Genomic DNA, 26,724 nt, shown 5'->3' with positions numbered 1-26,724 from the left:
ACACACCCGTGCACACACACCCACCCATGTACACACAGACACACATGCATACAGACATGCACACACACAGACACCCACCCACACGCACACAGGCGTACACACGAATAGACACACGGGCGCACCTGCCCACGTCTCCAGGCCCTTGGGAGTAACCAACACTTTGCTAAGCAATTGCCACGGATTAAATCGGAGAGCTGGGCTCTTACCCCATCCCCAGGAGAGAGGAGCCCAAGCAAAGCACTGAGAGAAGCAGCAAATCCATGCCCTGAACAGCCTGATCTCAGGGCCGGGGGTGTTCCTGGGTGACACCTCAGATAAGACAAACACAACCAGGGCACTGAGTTGCAGATTCCCACTGGACATTGCTTCCTAACAGCCTCCTCCAGCCTAGTATGAAGTGTCCCCCAGAGAAACCCAGACCAGCCTCGTCCCCTGGAGACTCGCTCTCTGAGTCAGTGGGCTTCAGGCTTCTCAGAGGAGCACCTCACACAAGAGTCTGCTTGGCCTGGCTGCTCACTCAGGACTCCCCACTTCCTCTCCAGCAGGCAGAGATGCCGAGAACCAGAGGGGTCCCCTAGCCCGGGCCTTACAAGATCCTGGCAGGGAAAGGCTGGATCTAGGACTCCTAGCAAAGGCAGGAAGGGTGCGATGGGCCTGGGCCTACAAACAGCCAGCACCAGCCCTTTGAAGAACCAGGACCCCTGGGTTCTGCTGCTGGCATTGTGCATGTCACTTTCCTTGGCTGTGAAATGGGGTTGAGAACACCACCTGCCCTCAGGGTTTGGCAAGCGCTTTGAGATCCTCAGCCAGCGACGTGTGTTTAACAACAGAGCTGCCAAACCCCAGGGCTTGCTGGAAATTTTGCTTTTTCAAAGTTTGGTTTAGTCAATGAATCCATTAAAAAACCAAAATCAGTAGCAGCCATGACAGCCCCAAGCGGGCCCCCCTCAGATGATTGGGGGTCTGCGACAGTCAAGGGGGCCACCTCTCACAGGGTCCGCTGTGCGGAGGCTGTAGCCCTCCGCCTATGGCAGGCTGGAGTCCCACCCCTTCCGGGGTACTAACACCCCAAAATAATGGACTCTACGAACTCAAAAACAAGGACGGCTGCTGGAAATCCACTTAGTGCCTGTCCTCATTCAGCAGTGCCCTGGCCGGGCTCCTGGCCCTGGCCATCCCCTCCAGCGGAGGCTCGCCCAGGCAGCGCTCCATCTCCAGCTCTTGGCTTCCCTCCCCAAGGGAGCAGCAGAACTCAGCTCTTCTTCCTCGGCAGCCCTGGGCCTCCCGCTTCTAGTCCCCCTCTCCACCTCTGACATGGGCTGCAGGGGAAGTAGGGCAAGGCCATCTGGGCCCCAGACCCTCATTAACCCCTTCCCTGCCAGTGTGGGCCTGTATGCCTGTCCCAGTAGTATTATGGTAGCTTGCAGAGGTCCCCAGCTGGGGTCAGTGCCCCATTGAGTTGGCGCTGAACGCACAGGTAGGGAAAGCAGACAAGCCAGTTGACGGCTTTACAGACAGGGAACGGAGGCACAGAGCGATCAAGTGACTTGCCCAGGATCACACAGCAAGTCACAACAAGGAACAAAATCCAGATCTTCCAGTCTCCAGTCAAGCCCCACAAGCATCAGACCATCTGTCCTTGTGCCACGGTGTTACGAGACAGTCAGCCCAGGCACTGGGCTCCTCTCTCCAGTCAGGCAGCCAGAATCCCGAGAGAGCAGATACTGAGCGCTGTAGGAAATGGAGTTCCCACTCAATCAGCCCTTAGCCAGGGCGGTGAGGCCACCAAGACATGAAACTAGGTGCCACTGGGAACTACTGAGATGGAGACAGAGAAGTAGTTATGGTGATGACAGATAGAGAGCTAGATAGATACAGAGGGCTATGTACAGTGATGATTAGATAGAGAGATTAGATAGGGAGGGCTCGGTATGGTGATAGATAGAGATGGAGGGCTATGTATGGGGATGACAGGGAGAGAGAGACAGAGATGGAGGGCTATGTATGGGGGTGACTGGGAGAGAGAGAGACAGAGATGGAGGGCTCTGTATGGGGGTGACTGGGAGAGAAGGAGTTCAGATGGAACAGGGAAGGGTTTTTCAGAAATTTACTGCACGTTGTGTTCATATGAAAAGTTTTGAAGAGACAAAGAACAGCCACTCATTTTATGGAGAGCGGCGATGCTTTGCCATGAGTTTTCCTGAAGCAGCAGGAGCAGCTGGGGAGACAGGACTCAGAGGGAACATCTACACTGGGGCTGGAGGCATGATTTCCAGTCTGGGTAGATGGGCGTGCTCTAGCCCTGCTGGAGGCAGTGTAGCGGCAGGGCTCTGGCTGGCCACCAGAGTACAATCCCCTCTCAGGTCTTAGGTACGTTCTCTGGTGGCCAGCCTGAGCCTCTACCCACACTGCCGCTATCTGTAGTGCACTCTCGCAAGCAGAAGTAGTGTGTGTACGTCTACCCGAGCTGGGAATTACACCTCCCAGCTTCAGTGCAGAGTGCTCAGAGTGTGCCTGGCCCCACAGAAACTCCACCTGCCAGTGCTCCCCAGCTGCATGTAAGATTACAAGCACCACAACATCACAACAAACTCTCCCTGGCTGATCTCAGCCAGAGGCTATGCCCTGGACTTCCAGCCCCTTGGTTCTTTCGTGGGACATAGGTGCTCTAGACCAGTGCTTCTCAACCAGGGGTCTGGGATCCCCTGCGGGGAGGGGGCACGAGCAGGTTTCAAGGGGTCCTCCAAGCAGAGGCAGTGTTAGACTTGCTGGGGCTCAGGGCAGAAAGCCAAAGCCCCGCTGCGCAGGACTTAAGCCCAGGGCCCTGCCACCTCTGGCTGAAGCTGAAGCTTGAGCAACTTAGCTTCACAGGCCCCCCTGTGGAGTGGGGGCCCGGGCAATTGCCCTGCTTCTACCCCCTAACACCAGGCTTTTATATGCAGAAAACCAGTTGTTGTGGCCCAGGTGGGCTGTGGTGTTTTTATAGTAGGGGGTGGGGTGGGGGCTCAAAAAGAAAAAGGTTGAAAACGCCTGCTCTAGAAGACCCCATACAGAGGTCTATGACTTTGACTGCTTCCATCCTGAGAGAGCTGGCTCTTTAGTTCAGGGGTAGCGCGATGTGCTTTTACATCTGGAGAGCCCAGGCTTGGGCCCAGCAGCTGACACGGAGGCATTGTTGCATTTAGAAACCAAGAATCCTGATGCTCCGTGTTCCACCACTGTCCCGCAAATGAGCCACTGCCAATGTGTGTGGTGGGAATCCCTGCATGAGCTGGTCCACACAGGGGCTAGCAGCAGGCGTCCAGTCCCACCACCATCAGCGTTCTAGCTGAACTGGAGAAGTCTGTGCTCTGAATATAAAAATTGTAGGTTCAAACCTTTCTAATGACCCACAGGGCTAGGAAACGTATAGGAACAAAACTATGCTCTGAAGTGTCCCTAGCCTCTGTTTGCCAGACGCTGGGAATGGGCAACAGGGGATGGATCACTTGATGATTACCTGTTCTGTTCATTCGCTCTGGGGCACCTGGCACTGGCCACTGTCAGAAGACAGGGTACTGGGCTAGATGGACCTTTAGTCTTATCCAGTGTAGCTGTTCTTATGTTAGTGTAAAGTGCATGGAGTAATTGTTCAGTCAATTTTACACTGCAAAGCATTGTATGCAGAAACACCTTTGGATGCTATGCTGCTGTTCATTGTACTGTTACATTTTTATCATTTGTATTTGCTTAGCGAAAACTGGCCCTTTAAGAAGAGAGTGTGACCAACTGAGAGTGAGTTTGAGCCTGAGAGCCGCGCGATGGGGTTGGGGGGGTAGGGGAGTTTGCTTTAGTTTCTTGCAGAGGCAAGAACCTGCCCATGCAAGCTTCATAAAGGCTAAACTTGAGCTAATAAACTTACCTTGCCAGAAGGCAGCCTCAGTCTTAAAATTGGATCATTAGCAGAGTTGGTGACTAATGGATTGTTCGCTTCACTGGCATTTCTGAAAAAAAAAATCATTTTCGGTCAAAATTTAAAAAAAATTATTTCAGTGGTTGAAAAAACAAATCCTTTCAGGTCACCCCAAAATGAACTGTTTCCATTTCAAGCACTTTTTAAAATGTTTTTGCATTATTTTAAAAATAAAAATGAAGTCACTTCTGAAATGAAATGTCACAAAATGTCCACCTTTGTCAGACTTTTTTTTTTGGTTACAGGGTTTATTTTTGACACAAATAATTCAGCAAAACTGACATGAATTCATGAACTGTTTGGGCTCACTGAAGCTGGAAAAAAGTTTTGGCTTAAAAATTTCCGGTAGCTCGAATCATTAGTGTTCCTTGGGGATGGACTGCTTCAGGTGAGCGCTATACAACTACAGAACCTTTCACCAGTAGGGCACCTGTTTGAATCCAGCTCAGCCCAACGGGGGTTAAAGTTGTTCCCGTCTAATGGATTTTTGGTGGCCCCCATATAAGATGAGTTTGCTCAGTCTCAGTTCCGGCACCCATGTCACAAACTCAGCATGCGGCTTTGCACTAGACTGTGAGCTCTCTGAGGCTGTCTCTTACTCTGCATTTGTACTGCACCTTGCACAATGTAGCCTTGATCTTGGCTGGGTTCTCTAACGTGCGCTCCTGTAACAGGGGCCAGAAACCACCGGACTCACTGTACACTTGTGAGTTGGCAATGTGGCAATTGTCATATGTGCAGGGGGGGGTGCAAATAGGGGACCCGATAGCACGTGTGAAGAATTGGGACAGGGATGTGTGTGTGTGGGGGGGGGGGAGGGAATATGCGCCTATATAAGACAAAGCCCTGAATATTGGGACTGTCCCTATAAAATCAGGACACCTGGTCACCCTATGTGCAAAACTCAGACGCCAGGACAAAAAACAAGCGAGACTCTCTTTTTTCAAATCTTCTGGGCTTCGGCCAGTCTCATGATTTGGGGAATCTGACTTGTGATTTTGGAACCTTTCGGGGTGGCCATATGCTGATGGCCCCTGTGTATCCACACAACAGGGACAGCACGGGCTGCGACAGGGCAAGCTGCCCTTATCCGCATCTGGAGCAAGAGGTCAGTTCAGGCTTCATAACCCAGCCTAACCCAGGGCGCTCTGCTGAATCACCCAGAAGGCGCCTATGGGAGTGGGGGGGGGCGGATGGTGACATTTTCAGCATGGATGGGCTGAAGCACGTGGGCCATCAAAAAGCCAGGAAGTGTGAGCATGTCAGTCACTGGAGCTGTGTACATAGCCCATTTGTCGGTTCGCTGGGCGCACTGAAAAATTGAGAATTGCCAAAATTCGTCATTTTGGTGTAAACAGAGTCTGAATGAGCTCTCCCCTGACATCTAGTGGTGAGCTGTAGAGAAAGACTTCAGGATCTTTGTGGGGGAAGTTTAGATTGGATATTAGGAAAAACTTTTTCACTAAGAGGGTGGTGAAACACTGGAATGCGTTACCTAGGGAGGTGGTGGAATCTCCTTCCTTAGAGGTTTTTAAGGTCAGGCTTGACAAAGCCCTGGCTGGGATGATTTAACTGGGAATTGGTCCTGCTTCGAGCAGGGGGTTGGACTAGATGACCTTCTGGGGTCCCTTCCAACCCTCATATTCTATGATTCTATGATCTGATCTCATTTCCATGGACACACCCAGCCTGCCTTGGTGCTCATCATGATGGAATTGCTTGCCCAAATGATCACTTGTGGCTGCTGGTGGAGCCCCAGTCTCCTTGTCATTGAGGCAGGAATAATAAAAGGTTGTTATCCTTGTTGCGTGAACTGAGGGCAGAAGAACTGTACCCAGAACACCCTGATGGAGGGACTAACCCTCAACTGAATGGTACTCACTAGGCAGGGGACATGGGTTCCAAAGCCTAATAGGCAGAGAGGGGATGGGTATTTGTGTTTAGTGATAAGGGTGCTGTTTAGGGAGCCTAGGCACTATTTTCTATAGTATGATAAAAGAGGTAATTGAGATTCAATTGAGAGTCGTCTTATATGCTACACAGCTGAAATCACTGATACTTAGGTTTAGTTTAGGACAGTGTCTCTATTGTAAGAGACTGCCCAGTATGCATTAGCAGTGAGGCTCCCCTACTAACAGCTGAAATCAGAGAGCTGTGTTAAGTGGGGGGCCCTGAAGACGTCTTGGTCAGTGGCCACCAGGGTGGCTGCTGGAGAGGTGTGGCAAGCGGCCAGCAGGGTGGTTGGTGGAAAGGGCCAGAGCAGAGCCCTGTAGAGAGGTATGGCAATTGACTGTTGTAGTGATGAGCAACTACCCAAGCAGGGGAGTGTGTAAGGTGCCTCCTTCCCCCCCCCCACACACACAGGGTGGGAAGTGAACTCTACGGATGAACCTCTGAACTCTGGGGCTGCACTGGCCAAGGACAACAACTGTGATTGGGGTGCAAAGAAGGGATGGGCACATTAAAGGGACTTTTGGGCTGCTGGACTTGAGGGGAAAAGGACACTGCCCAACTTACTTGGGGGTGTGTCTTTTGTTCATGGTTTATGTTTATGAACCCTAGTTGTGATGTTTTCCCAAATTAATGCTGAGTGACATCCCTCCTTTTATGAAAAGTTTTTGCTACACTCAGACTCTGTGCTTGCAAGAGGTGCCCAGGGGGTGGTGTGTAATTGTCCCAGGTCACTGTGTGTGGGCTCGAGCCGGTTTTGTGATGTATTGGTGAAAAGGAACCGCTAGATACTGACCCCGGCCCTTGTTGCTGCTGGCTCCACCTGGCAGAAGAGTTGCTTTGGCTAGGTGAAAAGGTTGGTTAAAAAACTAGTTTGGGGTCAAATAAAACACTTGGATTCATTTTGGGGAGGGTAAAACATTGTAAAGTATTTTTAAAATGGAAGGACTGTCCGAACTGAAGCATGGCTCGGAACCAAAAAGTCAAAACGTTTCATTTTGGAAATGCCAAAATCAACCATTTCAACACAACCAATTTTTTTCTGGCCAAAACAATTGACACCAAAATCGAGCAGAATGTGGGAATTGTTTTGATAGAACCAAATCTGCAATGCTTTTTTTCTTTTTTTAGCAAAAAAAAGGTTTCACAGGAAAATTTTTGCCCAGCGCTATGGGTTATGTTCCTCCTGAAGGGAAGCCTTTCCTCACAGTGGCGTTTTAAACCTGGCGCGCTCGCCCAGGGCACACTCCCAGCCGCAAAGGACAGGAGGAGGGAGAAAGTAGCCTGTGACTGGCCAGCTCTGAGCTGTGGACTGGGTTCCGGGAGAGAGATCAGGGCAGGAGACTAATTAGGACCTTGTTACTAATAGTCGATGAAGCATCCACCACCATATGGCCTCTGACTACGCCTAGGGATTGATTGACTCAGAGCTGCTATTTCAATCCCAGGGCTAATTGTTTTTTGTTAAACTAGCAGACTCCATTAAACCAGTTTTATCATCTTCCCTCCCCCGCTTTTTTTACTTATACAGAATAAATGGATTAGTTCAGAGGGATTGCAGGGAGTGTGTGAGCGCACCCAGTAATTACCGTAGTTTAGGGGATAACACAGGCAGCACAGAGTAAGCTGTGTACTAGATATTACTCTGGCTGGCTGAATGACGGACCATAGGCTCCAGATAATGGCCACTGACCCAAGTCACCCAGAGTGTGCTAGGAAGGGAATGATCTCCACTCAAGAGTTAGTTTCAGGGGAAGCTGCTCCCTGTGTTCATGACTCATGGTTTGGCTCTGGATTCTTTGTTTCGATAAATGCTTCTAATTTTAGATTAGTTTGCACATTCTTCCACTCTGTTTTCAAAAGCTCTGTAGAAGTGGCAACATGGCCTAGTGGGCAGGGGGATGGGCAGGGGCTCAGGAGCCCTGTTTCTATTTCTGACTCTGCCACGGGCCTGCTGTGAACCTTGGGCAAATCACTTCTTATTTCACCCCTTGGTCTAGTTAGGCTTTAGGGGAAGGGTCGGTTTCTCACTGTGTCTCTGCAGCACCCAGTATAGGTCTCTAGCTTCTCCTATACTGCTCTATACTGCTCCTATAATACAAATAATAATTGAAATAACCGTGTTTCAGTAAATAGCCAGTTTGCAAGTGCAGCTGGCAGTGTTACCAAAATGTACATGACTTTCAGTGCAAGTGTCATAATATTCAGTGTTTTTCTTAAAGCCCCAGCTCCTGGAGTCCTGTGAATATACTCCTGGCTTTCATTTAGGAAAAAAAGTAAGTTTCTTGTCCTCATGATTGTAGAGAAAAGAGAAAGACGTGACCCTTCACAGCTGAAAGCCCAGAAAGAAAATAAAAAGAATGCAGGGTTTCTTATTTTCTACAATCTCGTGATGTTCTGGGCCTGACTCATGATTTTTGAAGACATGGGATTGGTAAAACTGAGATGCAAACCTGCTCCCTCTCTCGATGCTCATGGTTCCCTGATTCCCTAGATGTTCTCTCATCTGTCTTCCCAGCTCCCAGTTCTAAATGCCCTTCCTCAACGCTCTTCATTGTTCTGCAGAGAGGTGGGCAAGGCACTCAAGCAGTGGGCAGCAACCAGGTGAGGGGCTGCCAGGCAGATGGGACAAGGTCCCCAAACAAGTAACAGCCGGGGAGCCATGGTAATGTGTTTCACTCATGTATATCTCCTGGTGGTACCGGCTGCATGTGCCCTGGCTGCTACAGGAAAGGCAGACGCCACCACAGGCTGCACTATGTCCTGTGCTGGCAGCCTGAAGCGCCAGGAGAGAAGGCTTGTCTATATGGCGAAGTTATTCCAGAGTCAGCCGGGCTGTGAACTGAAAGGCCAGCAGCAACTCTGGAATAGCTCAGGGTGTGGACAATCCCTAGTCCCAGAACAGTGCAGCCGCCCTGGGTGCTGGTCCGCAGTAGCTGCTCTGGACAATTTCCCCATGTAGACAAGCCTCTAGCAGTGGGGCCTGGAGCCTTCATTTGAGATAAAGGCCTGAACCAAATGGCCTACTCTGGCTTCGGATGCCCATCCCCCTCCCTATAAGGGCTGAGCCTGAATCCCAAGCTGGGAGCCATCAGGTCTGGATTTCAGCTCCCCCACATCAGGGGGTGATCAGCTCAGGGGTTAAATTTGGCCTAGGGTTGAGAAGCTGGCAGCATGGTTGGGCCCATCCCTCAATAGCTTCCCCACAACCTTACCCTGGGAAGCACACAGACCCTGCCAAATTCCAGCACAACCCACTGCAATTGAGCGGAGGCGGGGAGCGGCCCAGGCTCCCTTGCTCGGAGCTTGCCCTGAACTCTCTTGGCAGGCCCTGATGTTCCTAACCCCTGCCAGGAGATCACTGTGTTAACAGAGGCCCCTTCTCCTAAAAACCCTGTACTTATCCTCCCCGGGTTCCTCCCTTTCCCCCTCCTCAGTAATGCACGGGCCACTCTCCCAGCCAGCACGGGGAATCTGGTGCCCAAGAAAACCTGCCTCGTGAAATATTGAATTATGATTAGCTGGTGCCTTGGATAAAGGCTGATCCCCGCCCCCTTTCCACAAACCCTCAACTGACGCCCTGGGCCTGCTAGCAGCCAGGGGGCAGGGAGCTAGATAGATCAAATGTCCGATGGGGAACGGGAGCCAAGGTTCATCTCTACCATCCAGAGCGAAGGCTGAAGAAATGAGCTGTAATCATTGTCCAAGGGGAACAGAAAGGAGCATTGAGAGCGCGACTGGGGGGTTCGATTTGTTAAGTCCCCATAGGCCCAGCGGGTTTGATGTCACTGGGTCTAGGGTTACAGTGAGCTGGTTCCATCCAGGGCTCGCTGATGGGTCCCAGCACCTTTTTAATTCTTCATGGCGTGGTTGATTGATCCACCTTTGCAGAGACACTAAAGATTAAGAGGATGACAAACAGGCATCTGCTTACACAGCGTTAAGAACTAATCTTCCCAGCTCTGCTTTAGGAGCCTTGAAGAGAGCGTGAGGCACATATACACACACACACAGAACCAGCCCGCAGAGCCAGAGGGGCTGCGAGCGGCACCTGGCTCCCCAGCCCCACAGCCGACCATGGGGAGCAGCTCATAGACTATCAGGCTGAGCTTCACATCTGCTCTCTGCCCATGCAGCAGCACCGATTCGGGTGACAGGAAACCAGGACCTCCCCTTTTTCCGGACACCTCGTGCTAACTGCTGGGGAGCAGGGAGCAACCAGATCCATTAGCCCATGTGTGAGGGTCCATCCCAGCAGAGAAGAAGCTGAAGGATAAAGCAGAGAGAGAGGGCTCCAGGCCCCCCACACACCCGCAAGCTTGCCTGTTGGCCACCTGCGCTCCAGCCACAGCCCCCCAGCATGTCCACGTCCCCTGCTGAGTCCACTGTGAGCGCTGGCCTGGAGGACAGCCAGTCAGGTAAGGGGCGATCCTGAGTCATGTACCCATGCTCCCCTGGTAAGGGGCCAGTGCCACCATGGGATGCAGTAACGGTCATGAGGGTGGGCGTGGATTGGCACCTGGGACATATGGAGATGCCCAGACACTGCAGCAATGCGGGGATTGAAACTAGACAGACAGACAGTTGCAGAGAACCTGCTTTAGCGCATCTATACTCATTGGCTGATGGGTGAGCACTAATGATCGGTGCTCGTTAGCGCTGGTGGGAGGTGAATTAGTGCTGGGAGCAAGGCGCCATCTTCTCAGCAAACAGAGCAACCGGGGTACCGCTGCGTAACGGTGCGAGGGGGCTACTACATTTCTGCGGCTGGAGCCAGGGATGCAGAAGACCAGCTCAGCTAGTGATTTCCCAAAGCCATGCTGCCAACCCCAAGTGTTCAAAAATCCTGACTCAGGCCTCCCAGAATCCTGAGATTGGCTTAAAAATGATAAATGTCAGGTTCTTTTTACTTGTCATTTTGGATTTTGAGCCTGCAGGGATCATGAGTTTCTAGCTTTTTTCTAGAGATGTACTATTAAAAGAATTGCAAGCTGAGATTAGCACTGAGTCCCCTGACTCCAGGAGCTGGAGCTTTGAGAAAACACCCAGACCCAAGCAAAACACAGGGCCAGGCAAAATGTCAGTACATCCTGGAGCTTTCAGGAAATGTAGGGAATTCTGCTCCAGGAAAGTGACACAGGCCTAATGAAATCCTCAGCCTGTGGTCCCTGGAGCCCACAGAGTGACTGTGTTAGCAGATCCATTCTCCCCCAGCCTTGAGAGCGTATTTAAAAGTTGAAAACTAAGGAGCAATTTTGGTTTGCTAAGCCCAGCTTCCTGAGCAAGATGGGATCCACGCCTGAGCTGAAGGTGTTTTCCAAAGCCCAATTGGGACCAATAACCCTATTTTCTAGGTGGGGAAATGGAGGCACAGAGCAAGGGAAGGAGCTGGGCCCAGGCCATACAGCAAATCAGGGACAGAGTTGAGAGTAGCAACCGGGACTCCTGATTCCTACCTCTTTGGGCTGAGCCCCTCTGGGTGTTCCGGTAGCAGGTGGTAGAGGACTTGGCAAGCACCCCCCACGGGGGCAGAGCAAGCTGGCAGCAGGATGGGGAATCCCCTCACACACTCCTCGGGCTCTTCTCCAAGCCCCCAGACCCTGCCCCCAGCCACCTCCCTTCCTCTCCTCTCCCCAGATTCTGGCCAGGCTTGTCCTCCACCTCCTGCTACTCTGAGAGCACTGTGCCCCAGAAGCCAATCACACCACTGACACTCACTCCCCTCTCCTCTGCCCCAGAGAGCCAGCATGCTGGCTGCCCCCACCCTCCAACTCCCTTTTCTAGGGTCTGGCTGTGCCCTCCCTCCCTCCATCCCCTTCCCCCGGATGCTGACTCTTCCCATAGCTAGAAGGAGGAGAGACGTGAGTCTGTGATACTCCTGGGGCAGGCACAGACATGATAGGGGAGGAGGGCCCTTTGCGATGCCTCACTTTACCCACCCATTCCACGAGGTTAATAATTTGTAATGGGCTCGGAAACCTGTGTGTTGTTATTGACCGGGAGGATAGGGGGAGGTTGAGAAGGAGGAGGGGCCTTGTCCAATGTGGGGGAAGGTAGGACTGCGGGGGGATGGTTCACAAGGAGCACAAAGCCCCAGTTCCCCATTGAGCGGGGGCTGAGCTGCTTGGTGCTTACAGGGCTGGCTAATGAGCATTTTCTCCTGGCCCTGACTGAGCCTCTCCACGTGCCCAGGGAAAGCTCAGCAGCCCCATACCCAGTATCAGCACGTGGGAGATGCTCAGTGCCCAGCACTGGGCATCCCACACTCGAGATGGCTGCTCAGCTGGCAGGCAGTGGGCAGCACCGCCGGGGGTGTGTGGAGTGGGGCTTTCACAGGGGCTGTGCCACTCCCACCCGTAGGCTGGCCCCCATTCAACTCACATAGCCTGGGCCTGGGGTGGGGATGCTGGGGGAAGATCTGAGAGGGAATCCCAGGCACACAGGACAGAGTCCTTCTGCAGTGATGTCTCAGCTTGCAGTGGGCGAGAGTTGGGGCTGGATCCGCTGAGTGTCCCAGCGGAGGGTATGTGCTGTGGCGCCCGGACAGGCCTGCGTGTCAGAGGGGCCTCATGGCACCCAGCAGGCTTGGAGATGGCAGCAAACACAGCCAGCAACAGCCCTGGCCACTCAGCACTGCCGCGAGACTGACAACCCACGCCTCCGCAGGCAGGGTGCTTCCCACGGGGCTGGGAGCCAGGACTCCTGGGCTCAGTCCCCAGGTCTGGGAAGGAAGTGGGGTCTGGTGGTTAGAGCAGCGTGGCCTGTGGGGAAATTTCAGCCCCCAAAGTCCAGTGTGGCCAAGAGCTCTGGGCCTGTGAAGATTTAGAGTGGAAAGCTGTTGTAGCCCAGCCAAACCTGCTCTAATGCACCTCCCTCCCCTTAGTTCCCGGATCAACACAGGACTCTCCCGGCCAAAGAAATGGTTAGGAATGTTCCACCGGCCGTCCTATCCCCTGGGCCCTAGGCCCTGCGTCCTCCCCAAGGGACCTGCCTTGCTCAGCGCTGGCCTCTGCGGGGACACAGCTCTCCAGGGCAGGGTCTGGCTTCTTGCTCTCTCTGGGCAGCACCTAGCCAATGAGATCCTGGGGCACAGCTGGGGTGCAGGTGTTACTGCAATGCAGATAACAAATATCAGTAACAACAGGGAGTGCCATGTGGGATCCCACCAGGCCCCCATCCCCATCGCTGACAGCAGCCAGCACCGGGCTCTTCAGAGGAAGGTGCAGGCATCTCCATTCTGGGCAGTGACGCAAAAACCTGCCATAGCAGAGTTTCTTCCCAACCCCCACCAGACAGAGGTTGGCTCATGCCCTCCTGGTTTATAACCCGTAGTCCCTCAGACTCCATCTAATGCAATGGGAACACTCACATTACCCACATCAATGCACAATCCTTTCCTGAGCCCTCCTAAGCCTTCGTGATATCTAGTGGCAGTGAGTTCCACCAGCTAACTGCACATTGTATAAAGAAGGAATTCCTTTTAATCATATTAGATTCACTGCCTTTGCCCAGTGCTGCTAGTGTCCCCTTGTTCCTGTGTTATAAGGAGGGGGGAGAGCTGGGCCCCATCCCAATCCTTATTTTCTACCCCTCTCTAAACAGTCCCAGGCTCTCTCCAAGCATTTGATTGTTCTTGGAGGCCGCATTCCTTCTGTGCCACCTCTCTGAGTTGTGGGGACCAGCCCTGAGCCCTGGCTTTATGGGCCATAGGGCTGTTTTCTACTACATCTGGCCAGTCGCACAGTTCCAGCACTCAGGCCTATCCCTCCTGAATCTCCCCAGCCTGTGCTGCTTGCTCACGCCTGGGTCCCGCTGGGGTGGGTGTGTTGGGCTGGCCCCCCACTCCGATAGCCAAGCCCTGAGATCTGAGGGGCTGGGGTCATCTCCGGGCCATGGTGCCCAGGTGCTGATTGCCTGCTCTCGCCCTGCAGGGCTCAGCCCAGCCCCTGGCAAAGCCCTGAGCCCGGTGCTCACATGCCGGGTGTGCGGCGACACCAGCAGCGGGAAGCACTACGGCATCTACGCCTGCAATGGCTGCAGCGGCTTCTTCAAGCGGAGCGTGCGGAGGAAGCTCATTTACAGGTGAGAGGAGAGCGCTGCGGCCCGGACTCACGGGGGCGGCCCTGCAGAGCGGGCAAAGGGCCAGGGGAGGCCGTGTCAGCTCTGCCAGGCCCCTCCCCTGCTGGCTGTGGGGCTGCCCTTGCCTGAGCCTTGGCACCTGGGGGCAGGTGTCTAAGAGCCCGTAAGGGCGGACTGGTCCCTCTGAGCCCTGGCACAGGGGGTTCAGGGAGCTGCAGGCGGCCAGCTGCAAAGCCCCATGTGGCCACAGGTAAAGGCGCCCTGGTCTCCGTGTGGGGTGCACACCAGCATCCCCCGACATTGCAGCAGGAGTGCAGTGGTGCTGGGTGCCCATCTCAGGAGATTTCCCCCCACCCCCCTCCAAACTTTGCAAACGTCTCTGAGTTCAGTCCTGGCCTGATGGCCCTGGAGCCAACCAGGGCAGAGCCAGCTCCCCCCACCCACCAGCCCTGCCCAGGTCGGTCTCCATGGCTCCCCAGATCGATGCTGCCATGTGGGCACTGCCCAATTCACAGCCACTTCACCCCACTTCACCTCAGAGGGGCTGTGCCATGGCTGCAGAGCTGGACTGTACTGGAGCCGTCTCCTCCCCTTCCCCCAGGAGACGAGGCTCAGACCAGCGTGGGGAGAAGGGCCCAGTCCGTGCCGGGCTGATGGATGCCCACTCGTTCCCCTCCTCGCCAGCGCAGCACAGACCATGCGCTCTAGGCCCCGTGCCAGGCTGGCACCCCTCTGCCAGGACTCAGACAGGAAACCACAAACCCCAGCCAGCAGGTGGGTCAGCCACAGGACCCGTTAGCATCCTGGCTGGGCCCCCACTGCACCTGGTCACGCCCTGGTGCTACATGGAGCCCTGGAGCATGGCTCTGGGACAGGCCTGTGTCACTGGGGCGATGCTCTGGAACTGCTCCCTACGAAGCCAGTCAGGACTCGGGTGACGTCTCCTCTCTGAGCAGCCTGTCTGCAGGGCAAAAAGCTCACACAGCTTCCACCTTCCTGGGTCTGACCTCGAAGCATTCAGCATCCTCTGCCCCTCCATGTGCTTCCCACAGCGAGTCCGCTCAGGCAGGGTCTTGCACCCCAACTTCGCAGTCAGGCGTGACTCTTAGCCAGCCAGTAAAACAGAGGTTTATTAGATGACAGGAACATGGGCTAAACCAGAGCTTGTAGGTACAGAGAATAGGACCCCTCAGCCGGGTCCATTTTGAGGGACAATGAGCCAGACAACCACGTCTGCACTCCATGTCCCCAGCCAGCCCCAAACTGAAACTCCCTCCAGCCCTTCCTCCTCTTTGTCCCTTTCTCGGGCCAGGAGGTCACCTGATCTCTTTGTCTTCAACCCTTTAGCTCTCACCTTGCAGGGGGGAAGGGCTAGGGCCTGTTGCCAGGAAACAGGGTGTCGGCCATTCTCTGTGTCCAGACCCCTGCACACACCTGCCCTCTAGGGCTCTGCAATGATCATACATCCTTATCCCACCACCTAGATACTTAAGAACTTCACAGGGGAAACTGAGGCACCCCCACAATATTCAGAGGAAACATTAAGAACAGTCCCACTTCATCACAGACTGATGAGGTCTTCAGCAGCAGACGCCAGCAGAGACTGATGGAGCCACCGCGCCCCAAAAGTCAGCCCTGCTGAGCCCCCTATCCAGCCAGTCTGTGGGGCAGGTAGTGCAGGGTTGCTGGGCTTTCAGGGGAGGCACCACAGGGTGGGCACCAGGGGGCCATTGGGCGGGCGGGGAGGGGGTCACTGCTGGGCTGGGGAGTGGGCACCATGGGGCTGTTGGACTGGGGAGTAGGGGTGGGCTGACACTGTAGGGCTGTTGTGTTGGGGAGATGGGTGCTGGGGGGATGGGTGCAGTGGGGCTGAGCGGGGTGGGCACTGCAGGACTCCTAGTAGGTTATGCTGCAATCCCCTGTCATGGGTTTGACCCCAGGGTGTCAGCACCTTGTCCCAGCTAGTCAGTTAGTTATGGGGCAGATGCAGCATCCGGGGCTGGGGGAAACACCTCCTCCCACAGGTGCCACGCAAGAAGGGCTGACATAACTGGGCCTGCATTCGTCTGCCCTTCAGGTGCCAGGCTGGGACAGGGATGTGCCCCGTGGATAAAGCCCACAGGAACCAATGCCAGGCCTGCAGACTGAAGAAGTGCCTGCAAGCGGGCATGAACAAGGATGGTGAGTGCAGGGGGGTGCCAGAGGGTGTGGGGCCGGGGAGGCCACACCTGCAGCCCTTCGACTGTGAGAGCTTCTGGGTGGGGGCCTGGGGCCGGTGCTCTCTGGGGAATACCGGATGCCTACACCGTGGGGCTGGGCAGAGAGCTCAGGACAGCTGAGCCCAGAGGCTGCTCGGGACAGGTGGAGAGGCTGCTGGCCAGAGCACACAGTAGGTGACAGGGCTGGCCCCTAGCCTTGCTGTGACTAGGTCCCCACGGCTGTTTATTGGGGACGACAGTACCAGGGCTGCCAGATTCCAGATGAATGGCTCGGAGGGCTTTTGCCACCCTCAGCTAGAAGGAGGGGGCAGAGGGTCAGTGCCCATCTCACTCCACAACCGTGGTGCAGGGAGGCTGGGGGCGGCTGCTCAGGGGGCAGACAGGGCCTGATGCTCTTTGCTGTGTGTGTCAGCGCTCAGCCCCCCCATCCTAACCCCCCTGCTCTGCGTCCCCAGCCGTACAGAACGAGCGCCAGCCCCGCAGTACTGCCCAGGTCAGACTTGACAGCATCCCACTGGACACAGACCTCAAGCCTGCACACCTGGCCACCACGCGGGAGGCCCCTCCGCCCCCCTGTCCCCCCCTGCCGAGCCTCAGGGGCCCCGGCTCCTCCGTGCCGGGCACCCTGGGACCCCGGGAGCCCACTCCTCCGAGTAACCACCGCTTCATGGCCAGCCTGATGACAGCCGAGACCTGCGCCAAGCTGGAGCCCGAGGACGGTGGGTTGCAGGGGCAGGGTGGGAGGAGAGGCTGTGGCAATACCAGTGCCAGCCTGGGGCATCGGCAATGGCAAGTGGCACAGACCCAGCTGAGGCGGGGGGGGGGGGGGAGGGCGGGGGGAAGCTCCTTCCCAGAGTGACGCACCAGCAGCATCAACTCCATGTCCCTGCCTGGGGCTGGGGCTGCGCTCCTTGGGATTCAGAGAGCGGCCCCTGCGGGACCGGAGTTCACAATGCTGCCTGGCCTCAGCTGCGGAGGCATCTGGCCCCTCTGGCCCCTCTGCTGTCAGACTGCAGCTGCCGCCAGGGAAATTGGCCTGTCCCAGCTAAGGGCCACCCAGGCCTTGTCGCCACCATGCAAACCTCTCCTATAGAGCCCAGGCTGCTCCCACACAGCCGCTAAAGGCCCTGGGTGATGAGTCCTCAGTGGCGATTCCCTGTGCCTGGTGCACATCAGCAGCGCTTAAGCAACCAGGCGCCCCTCCCCGTGCTGGCACCCAACTGTTTCCCTTCCTGCAGTGCTTAACTTGTAACGAAAGACCAGCTGCCCCTCCCTCTGGCTGGCACAAATTAAGTACTGCCTTCCTGCCTTGTGCTCACCCTTTGCTCTCTGCGCAGCTCGGACCACGAGAGGCACTGTGTCACACAGCTTATGGTCCCGCTCTCTCATAGTCTCGAGCTGGGGCCCGATGCCGCATTCGGAGGGCTGCAGAGCCCGGCTAACGGGCAAACAGAAATCAGGGAAACCTGGCTAATGTTAGAGGGGTTTTGAGGGGAAAATGGGTTGGTTCCTCCCCCTTCGAATTTGGGCTGCCCATGTGTCTGCCCATGAGCAGCAAGACTCAGACCAGCCATGGCTTGGTCCCTGAAGTAGTTGGGGTAGTTTCTGTGAGCTCTGCTGCTGTCAGTGACCCAGCTGTTCTCCTCCCTCCAGCCGACGAGAACATCGACGTGACAGGTAACGAGCCCGAGAGGATGGAGTACCAGATGTCCCCCTACCCATCCGCCAGCCCTGAGAGCGTCTACGAAACCTCCGCCCGCCTCCTCTTCATGGCGGTGAAGTGGGCAAAAAACCTGCCCGTCTTCTCCAATCTGCCCTTCAGGGACCAGGTGAGGCAGGGTCCCGTCTGAACTAACTGGGTTGCCGTTTAGCGGCCTCTGGGCTGGTGTGATTCACATGCAGAGGCGACCCCAGGACCAGACAGCAGGGCTCTGACTAGGCAGCAGACAACACAGCTCTGGGCACACCCCTTCCCGAGCGCTTTGCAAACAGGGATGAACTCACCTCCCATCCTTTGGGGCTGCAGGGCTAATCATCATCCCAGATCGCAGGCCCCGAGGGGGAAGTGATTTGTCTCAGCTCACATGGGGAGTTGGTGGCAGGACTGGGACTAGAATTATTGTATTTATTCAGATGGAAAGCATTAACAGAACCTAGTCCCCATGCAAATTATACAAGGTTTGGTTCGGAGAAACCTCAGCCTGCTTAGCACTATGGCAAACACCCTTTGTAACCTTTTATTAAAGATACAGCAAAGAAGGGAAACTAGTGAAAGCCTCTGAAATGTAAAGTGCTAAGTGAAGCTTTCATGTGAACAGCCACCCTTGTTGCCTTTCCCTTCAGCTGGAGAGTATTTTTAAAAGCCCCCCCCACCCCCGGCACCCACACACCCTGTTCCCAGCTGAGCTCACAGTTGGGGCAAAGTTGGAGGCCAGTTATCACAGCAGAACCCAGCTCTCCTGATGTTCCCTCCTGAGCCATAGCTGCCAGGAATGGCCAAAGAGATCAGACGCGCTTGGAGCATGCTGGTGGCTTTCACTTTATGACCAGGTTACTAAGTCGGTGGCTGGGAACGTGGGGTTTAGGGGACAGCAGGCCCTGGTGGAGCGGTGCTATGACGAGACCATGTGTGAGGTGGTGATGGGCAACTGGGCCAGTCGCACTCAGACCGAAAGGCAGGCACATGGGTGGTGGCTGCTGCTGTGCAACTCGTTTCCCGAACCCGTGTAAAAGGGGATCTAATGTCTGTATGATAGTAGCAGCTACAGGCCCCAATCAGGCCTCAAGGCCCCAGCGTGCTAGGTGCTGTACGTACATGTACACCTACACCTGCACACCCGCCTACACACAGCCCCATCCCATAGCTCACATGTTCCTTCCTCTTAAACCTTGCCAGGTGATTTTGCTGGAGGAAGCCTGGAGCGAGCTGTTCCTGCTCTGCGCCATCCAATGGTCCATGCCCTTGGAAAGCTGCCCGCTGCTCTCTGTGCCTGAGCTCTCCCCCAACAGCCACGGGAAACTGGTGTCTGCCAGCGTGGACATCCGCATCCTGCAGGAAACCATCAGCCGCTTCAAGGCCCTGACCATAGACCCCACGGAGTTCGCATGCATGAAGGCTATTGTGCTCTTCAAACCAGGTGAGCCCAGCTGGTGCTGCAGGACAGTGGCTACGGACAGCCATAAGGCCGGCAGGCCTCGCTTGCACATCTCTGCCAATGCCCCTCAGTCCTGACCTGCAGCCCCTGCCTTCCCCCTCGTATCCCAGCTCTATCCTCCCCTCACCTCCACAGCTCTGCCTCCCTCCCCGCAGTATCCCAGCTCTCTCTCCCCCCCCTAGTATCCCAGCTCCTTCCTGCCCAGCCCAGGGCAAGGAGGCCATCTGAGCCATCGGGACCTTGGAGAAGCAACTCCCAGCCCTGGAGACACTGCTTATATCTGTCCAGGGTTAGCAGAACATCTCTGGGTCCCTCCTGGGCTGTCTGAATCCCATTGTGGAGCTCAGACAAAGATTCAGACAGAGAGAGACGCTGGCACTGCGAGTCCCCCCAAACCACCAGCAGTGAGACTCCTAGATCTAGCCAGTGGGGGGGGGAGAGTGAACCGGGAGGGGACTGGACAGCAGTGGCTGAGGGGGTTGGGCGCAGGATCTTCGCACCCTTGCTCGGTGAGCTCCTGGGAACTCTGTGCCCCTCCCTCTGTGGCTGTCATTATTCACAATGGCTCCCTGGCCACCTGGTGAGGCCTGCGACCCCCATTTGGCTCGGTGGAGGCAGTATTCTGGACGATCTCACTGTGGTCATGGACGGAGCCCGGCTACCTTCCTCTCCATCCCTCACAGGAGGCTAAACTGGCTGCCAGGCCAGGACCCTCCCACATGCTTCCTGCTTCCTCTAACTGGAGGCGATCCGGGGAACGACTTTCACCGTTGCCCAGTAGACCAGGCTATGCCCTGGGAGCCGGCTCTCAGGGAGTGTGTGCTGCTCTCTCACAACAGCTGCGCCAGTGGCTTTCCAATACTTAGTTTGGAAACAGAAGGGAGGATGGTCTAAGCCATTCCCTTTCCTCCTGCAGTGCCAGGAAATGGATCAGTTTTGTGTCTCATTTATAATAATCCTCTGAGCCCTACCTCCTTTGGCATTGCCAGCTCACGCTGCTGCTCTGCCCAGGAACCCAATTACCTAGGGGTGCCAAGTTTCTACTTGCAGAAAACTGAACACCCTTACCTCACCCCCCCCCGCTCACTCCATCCCCCATCCCTCTCCCCACCCTCACTCACTCATGGGATTGGGGTGCGGGCTCCGGCTGGGGGCTCTGGGCTAAGGCAGTGGGAGGGGGTGAGGGCTCTAGGTTGGGGCCAGGAATGAGGGGTTTGGGGTGCAGGAGGGGGCTCCGGGATGGAGCCAAGGGGTTTGAAGTATGGGAGGGGGCTCCAGGTTGAGGCAGGGGGTTGGGATGTGGGAGGGGGTATGGGCTCTGGGGTGGGGCCAGAAATGAGGGGTTCAGGTTGCGGGAGGGGGCTGTGAGGGCTCCAGTGTGGGGCCAGGATGAGGGATTTGGGGTGTAAGAGGGTGCTCCTGGCTGGGCCTGAGGGGTTCGGAGTGCAGGAGGGTGCTCTGGGCTGGGGTGGGGGTGTGTGTGAGGGCTCTAGCTGGGGGTGCAGACTCTGGGGTGGGGCCAGGGATGAGGAGTTTAGGGTGCACAGGGGTGCTTCAGGCTGGGACCGAGGGGTTCGGAGGGCAGGAGGGGGATCAGGGCTGGGGCAGGGCGATGCTTACCTCAAGCAGCTCCTGAAAGCAGCGGCATGTCCCATCTCCAGCTCCTATGCGGAGACACGGCCAGGCGGTTCCTGGCCAACGGGAGCTGTGTAGCCAGTGCTTGGGGCGGGGGAAGCACACGGAGTCCCCTGGCTGCCCTTAGGACTAGGAGCCCAAGCAGGGTCATGCTGCTGCTTCCAAGAGCCACAGGGAGCCTGCCTTACCCCACTGTGCTGCCAACCGGACTTTTAATGGCCTGGTCAACAGTGCTGCCCGGAGCTGCCAGAGCCTCTTTTCGACTAGGTGTTCCGCTCGAAAACGCCTGGCAACCTTATCTCCTTCCGAGTGTCCATCCCCAGCTACTGGGAGTTAATACAGAAGGGTGCATCCGCGTTGCCCAGGCCATGTCCAGCTTCTGCACATGGTTTCTGAAGATGATGGGATCTCTCTCACCGTATTAACGATGTTTCCAGGGTTAATGTCGTCAGCAAACGTCCTTCCCCTAAAGGAAACAGCCCTGTGAACTGATTAAAAACAAACCCAATACCCAACTGTATAGCTCACACCTAGCGTGAGTGCCGCAGCTTAGCTACCCCTCCCCTCCCACTGTGTTTAGGGGGTGGGAAGGGGTGGGGGAGGAGACCGGAGGTGCTAAAAGACCTGTCCCAGAGCAAGCGGGTGTCAGGTCTCATGACCTGCGAACCATCTCAAACAACAGCAGAGACACTGCCCCCCAGCCCGGGCTCCCCATGGGGAGTGTCACTGGAATACCAGCATCGCACTCAGAGCCAAGCCAGGCACAATTACAGCTCAGCTGAGCTGGTTCAGCCTGTGATCCCATCTGACGGGCACGCCCTCACCAAGTTCATCTGTGCAGAGGGGCTCCTGAGCAGCGCTCTGGGCCTGGGCTTTGCTCCTTGCCAATGGGACCCGCTGGCCTACCCACGGTATCGGAGTTGTGTGTGCTCCTGCTGTGTGCGAGAAGCCTCTCTAAATGCGGGTGCCACAGAACAGCCCTGATCTTTTTACAGAGACACGAGGCCTGAAGGATCCAGAGCAGGTGGAGAACTTGCAAGATCAGTCGCAGGTGATGCTGGACCAACACAACCGGACACACTACCCCAGCCAGCCTGTCAGGTAACAGGGCTCATGCTACAGATTTGCCATTGACTACACAGCACTCTTCACTGCTGGCTTCCTGTCCAGCTCCTTGCCTTCCTGCCTCTCCTCCCTTCTGAGCTGTCTAGCAACTGCCCTCCCCCTGGGCAAGTCCATTAGAAATCACTCTTCTTCCTACTGCGCAAGTTAGTCTCCGTGATGCTGAAGCCCTCGGTTTGCCTTGTGCTGCTCTGAGAGCTGAGGAAGGGCTGGACTGTCCTTCCTTCCTTTAGCAGCCTTTCCTGTGTAGGCAGAACGCTAAAGCACAGGTGGATTCATCCATGTTGGGCTTGTGCCCTCTGCTGGTGATGCGGGGTGTCACCTCCTTTAGGGATTGGGTGCCAGGTGACTCAGCTTTGTGGGATTCCTGCCCTCCCCATCAAGGCATCCTGGGCTCTGCACTTGCCTACAGCTCATCCCCTACAGTCTGCCTGCTCCCCTGTCCACTACTCTCTTCAAGGTCTTCTCTGCCATGCAATGCCACACACCATCCTCCTTCCTGTGCACGAAGTACCCCCCCCCTTCTCTCTCCACATCCTCCCTCAAAGGAGGATGTTCCTTCTTCCTGGTAGCCCTACATCTCCATCTGGGGCTTCCTGCACCCACATCCCATGGTTATTTACAACAAAACCCCCAAATACTTAGAAGATTAAACCTAAACGTGTGCCGACTTCCCTGGGCCGGGAGGCCTCTTCCATCAATCCCTTCTGGCCCTCCCCGACGATGGAATCGGTCTTAGATTGATTGTGAGCTTATCAAGGCAGGACTTGCTCTTTTCCACGTCTTTAGCACCATGACGCACAAACAGCTCCTCTCTTGAGCTGTTCCCCTCACCCAGGCTTGTACCTACTGAATCTCGTTCCTCCTGTGGAGTGAAACCATCAAGGGCAGGCAGCCATGGCATGAAACAGATGACAGCATCACTGAGCTTCTGGATTGAGCACAGGCCAATGTGTCACTGGTTTAGAACAGTGGCTACACAGTGGCTCCTCCAGGCATGGTTGGGAAGATCTGGCAGGAGCCTACAGTCAGTTCATCCTGATGGACCATGTTGTACTTGTGAAGAGCACAAAACATTGTAGTGGTAGGTCCCTACTTTCTAGCCTGAACCTTAGCATTACACTCAACAGCCCAGGGGTAGGTAGGCTGGCAAATTGCTCTGTGTTTTCATGGACACTTGGCCACACACGCTTTGATAGCCCAAGCACGTAACCCAAAAGGGAAATTTGATGGGAATAAATCAAGGGGAAATAACCCATATCAGAACATTTTTTCTCTCTCCAAGCTTTGTTTGGGCAGCACCTCTCGTCAGGGAATTACCAACTCATTGTGATATTGTTAGCCCTTTGACCTCTGACACAGCAGGGTAAAATCAAAATCCTTCCCGAGACTCTCCCTCGACTTAATAGCTAATCAAACCCACACTGACACTTCTCTGCTTTCCTCCAGGTTTGGGAAACTGCTCCTGCTCCTTCCCTCTTTGAGGTTTATTTCCTCAGACCGGATAGAGCTCCTCTTCTTCCGCAGAACTATCGGGAACACTCCCATGGAGAAGCTGCTCTGCGACATGTTCAAAAACTGACCTGTCCCCCTTGCGACCAGGATCCCTTGATGTGGGGGTTGAGGTCTTCCTGGAGCGGCATGAACACTGTAGTTCCAAGCACCTGGTTTCCAATGCACTGAGCCAAAAAGCAGGTGAAAGGAATGTGGAGATCCCGCTCAGTCCTGAGTGAGTTGTCCAGATCAACTGCATATCTACCAATCCTGACACAGCATGGCCCAGGATTAATCTCTGTTCACAAACAGCTGCAGCCAACTGGAAATTGTTTCCTATCAACCTTCAGGCCATTGTAACCCATTGGGGGTTTCAGTCACCCCTGGGAGGCTCACACAGCAGATGCTTGGACTCAGAATTGAACAGAAGTTTACAGGCTCCATTAGTAGAACCACAAGAATCACCTGGTACCTACCTACCAAGATGAAACTAATGTTACATATGTGAAGAACACAAACTCATGGTGGAAAGCCAGGACACTGTACTAACAAACACCACCCCAATGGGGGTGGGCAAATGCAGCTCCTGATGCAAAGTGAGGGATGAATGTCAGCAAAATTCATGACAAAAATTAGTCTGAAAGAGGTCCAGGCTCAGAACCTGTATCACATGGAGGGAAGGTCTGGTCCTGGAAATCTTCACACATGTCCTGGCATGGCCCAGATGGTGGCCTAGGAGGGTCAAGGAAAAGGTGACTGTCAGTTGAAGGGGGAAGAAGTGAACTTGCCTTTGGTATTGGCTGAACCCTAAATGGGAGATCACCAGCAGCAGAACATCATCTGTGCAAGACATGTTTTTAAGATTACTTTTTCACTGGGATTTCCCACCACACACCAGGCTCCAACAAGTGATCCAGATGCTGAATTTAAGGAAGACTATGACGTTTAACACGGGATGCATGGTCTGTTGTCTTGAAACAATGCTATATGGCACCTTGCATTCTCTCTTGGACTAGGAACACCTGGTGATGGCAGAACATCTAGTATTGCATTTGGACTGAGAAATGTAGGTGGAGTTTGCAGAAAAGTTGAAACACGCCCTGGACTTGTAGCCTCTGTTTTGAAACCTTAATTGCAGCTAGGAGAGTACAGCTCGGAGTCAGAGACCTGGAGAGGCTGATGTGATCTCTGCTACCGTGTCTTCTGAACTGGAGAGCCTTTTCGTGCGGTAAAGGAAGAAGGCTGCTGATGTGGAAAAGCTGCATTGTGGGAGGCTGTGACCTGCGTGTAATGACACATATATCGCACTCCTGGACCTTGAGTGTGTTCCGGCAGCATGACACCCTCTGAGCAGGTCTATCCCAGCAGTCAAATGGGACATCAAGTTCTGATAGAGGCAGGGTTTTGCAGTGCCTTGCAGAAGAGAGCAATGGATGTTGTTCTCATGCAGGAAGGACAACTGTAATGGGCTCTGTTACCATGTCAAGAATGCTTGATAGGCATATTTGCATGAGGAGAACTGTTACCTGGCCATAAACTCCTCTCTTTGGAGACTACAGTGACACTCTATGTCCCAAGCACTCACTTGGCTGGCAAATGCCAGGTTTCTGAGGTTAAAGGGTTAAAACTCGTATTGGTGAGCAACAAAGGGAGCACCAAGGACAGTGTTGCCTCAGAAAGGCATCATGGCCCAGCCATGCTGATGTTGAGTCAATGCACTTCAGCCAAAAGGGGAGGTGTGCAGCAAGGAGTGCGGGGCAATTTTTTACATAGTCCAGCTCCTTTGTAATTGTACAAACACACACTGTATTTCCAGAGTGCCTCTCTCGCCCTGCAGCTGCCAGAGGAATGTGTGCGGTCTACTGGCTTGGTGTAACTAATAAAGTGTGCTCTTTGGAATGGTTCAGTTCTCTCTCAGTTTAGCCCTACTTCCTGTGTGCATCCCACTCACCTCCCTGGGCAGTAGCAGCCAGTCTCTTCCTGACCTCACACTACTGGATGAGACCCTTCCTCTCGCAGGTCAGTTGCATTGCAGCGTATTGCTAACCACAACTTGAGGTAAGAATCCTTGAGGGTTTCTGGTGTGCTCAGCCCAGAGCAGTCCCCAAAGCCAGGGCCACAATGGCAGCATGCCACCGGCCAGAGCTCAATGTAGAAAGAGGGCCCTCATCTTTATTTGTATGTGAATGGGAAGCTCATGAGATGCCAAATGAATAGTTCTGGAGATGAAACTCCTATCCATCCAGCCATCGGGTACAGCAAGAAAAGTCTTCATACATTACCTGGTCAGTGGGCTTCAACTCTGACCTGGAGGGACCACCTACTGCTAGAGGAGAGAGGTGTTTGCTCACCTCGGCCCTCAGTCTTAAGCCTTTCTACTGACACAGTCAATAGCAGAGCCAATTAGTGGCAACTGTGTAGCGGTTTTAGTGACATGGATACTGGACTGAGCTTACTACCTCATTCCACAAAGGGGATCAAAGAGCCGTACAACTTCAGGTCACTACCTACCGCAGCTGAGTTTGGACCAGTGACTTAAAGATAAGACGCTTTATTTTGCATTACCGAATCACAGAATCCTGATGGTAGGGACCAAAGGTCCCAGCGAGCACTACTTCTTCTGGACTCATGCAGCTCGGCCCATTGCAGCTCCATTGCTTGGGATGGGAGGGTGGCTCTGCATGCTCATGACACTTCCAGCATGCAGTAAAACTTGCAGCTTTTCTCTCTGTCCCCACAGGGAAACTGCTGGTGACTATCAGAAGCTGGGACTCATGGTCTTCTGATGACGTTATCCAGTGCTGGTAATTGTTACACGATCACTTGTGACTAGTTCAACCACCATGCTGAAGGGAGACATGCCACTAAACCTGGAGGAATGGTTTCCCTCTTTCTCCCCCAGGATCATGAGTCCCATCTGAGATCCAGGGGCATACCATTTCAGACAGGGAGCTCAAATTTTGCCCAGTCAAGGGATGCAATCGAAATTTGTCACCGAGTCTAAGGGCTGCCCCTACTGTGCACAACTGGAGTAGACTGTAGCCACCCATGTCTTTAGTGCACACTGGGGCTTCATGGAAATGCAGTTCTCAATAGCTGAGATCTGTCTCAGGGGCTG

General features: G+C 54.6%; 1 protein-coding gene across 1 annotated transcript; it reads left to right on the top strand.

Annotated features, from left to right (window-relative positions):
• Window positions 1–9,614: 9,614 nt before the first annotated feature.
• Window positions 9,615–25,536, top strand: NR2E3 (nuclear receptor subfamily 2 group E member 3). Its single transcript, XM_048866713.2, has 8 exons — window positions 9,615–10,320; window positions 13,834–13,984; window positions 16,059–16,162; window positions 16,656–16,919; window positions 17,854–18,029; window positions 19,097–19,337; window positions 21,986–22,091; window positions 23,562–25,536. Exons 1-8 carry the CDS (start codon window positions 10,263–10,265, stop codon window positions 23,692–23,694), a joined length of 1,233 nt encoding a protein of 410 aa, XP_048722670.2. The 5' UTR covers window positions 9,615–10,262; the 3' UTR covers window positions 23,695–25,536.
• Window positions 25,537–26,724: the final 1,188 nt, after the last annotated feature.

This window comes from Caretta caretta, chromosome 10 (genome assembly GCF_965140235.1).
Source record: "Caretta caretta isolate rCarCar2 chromosome 10, rCarCar1.hap1, whole genome shotgun sequence".
NCBI lineage: Eukaryota > Metazoa > Chordata > Testudines > Cheloniidae > Caretta > Caretta caretta.
Note: the sequence above shows the minus strand (reverse complement) of the source record. Positions and strands in the feature narration are given on the sequence as shown.

What these genes read in the sequence shown, in the direction of transcription:
- NR2E3 (XM_048866713.2), top strand. Translation starts at nt 10,263, where the DNA reads ATGTCCACGTCCCCTGCTGAGTCCACTGTGAGCGCTGGCCTGGAGGAC. An exon ending in AGCGGGCATGAACAAGGATG is followed by an intron (nt 16,163 to 16,655) that starts GTGAGTGCAGGG and finishes CTGCGTCCCCAG; the next exon opens with CCGTACAGAACGAGCGCCAG. An exon ending in TATTGTGCTCTTCAAACCAG is followed by an intron (nt 19,338 to 21,985) that starts GTGAGCCCAGCT and finishes ATCTTTTTACAG; the next exon opens with AGACACGAGGCCTGAAGGAT.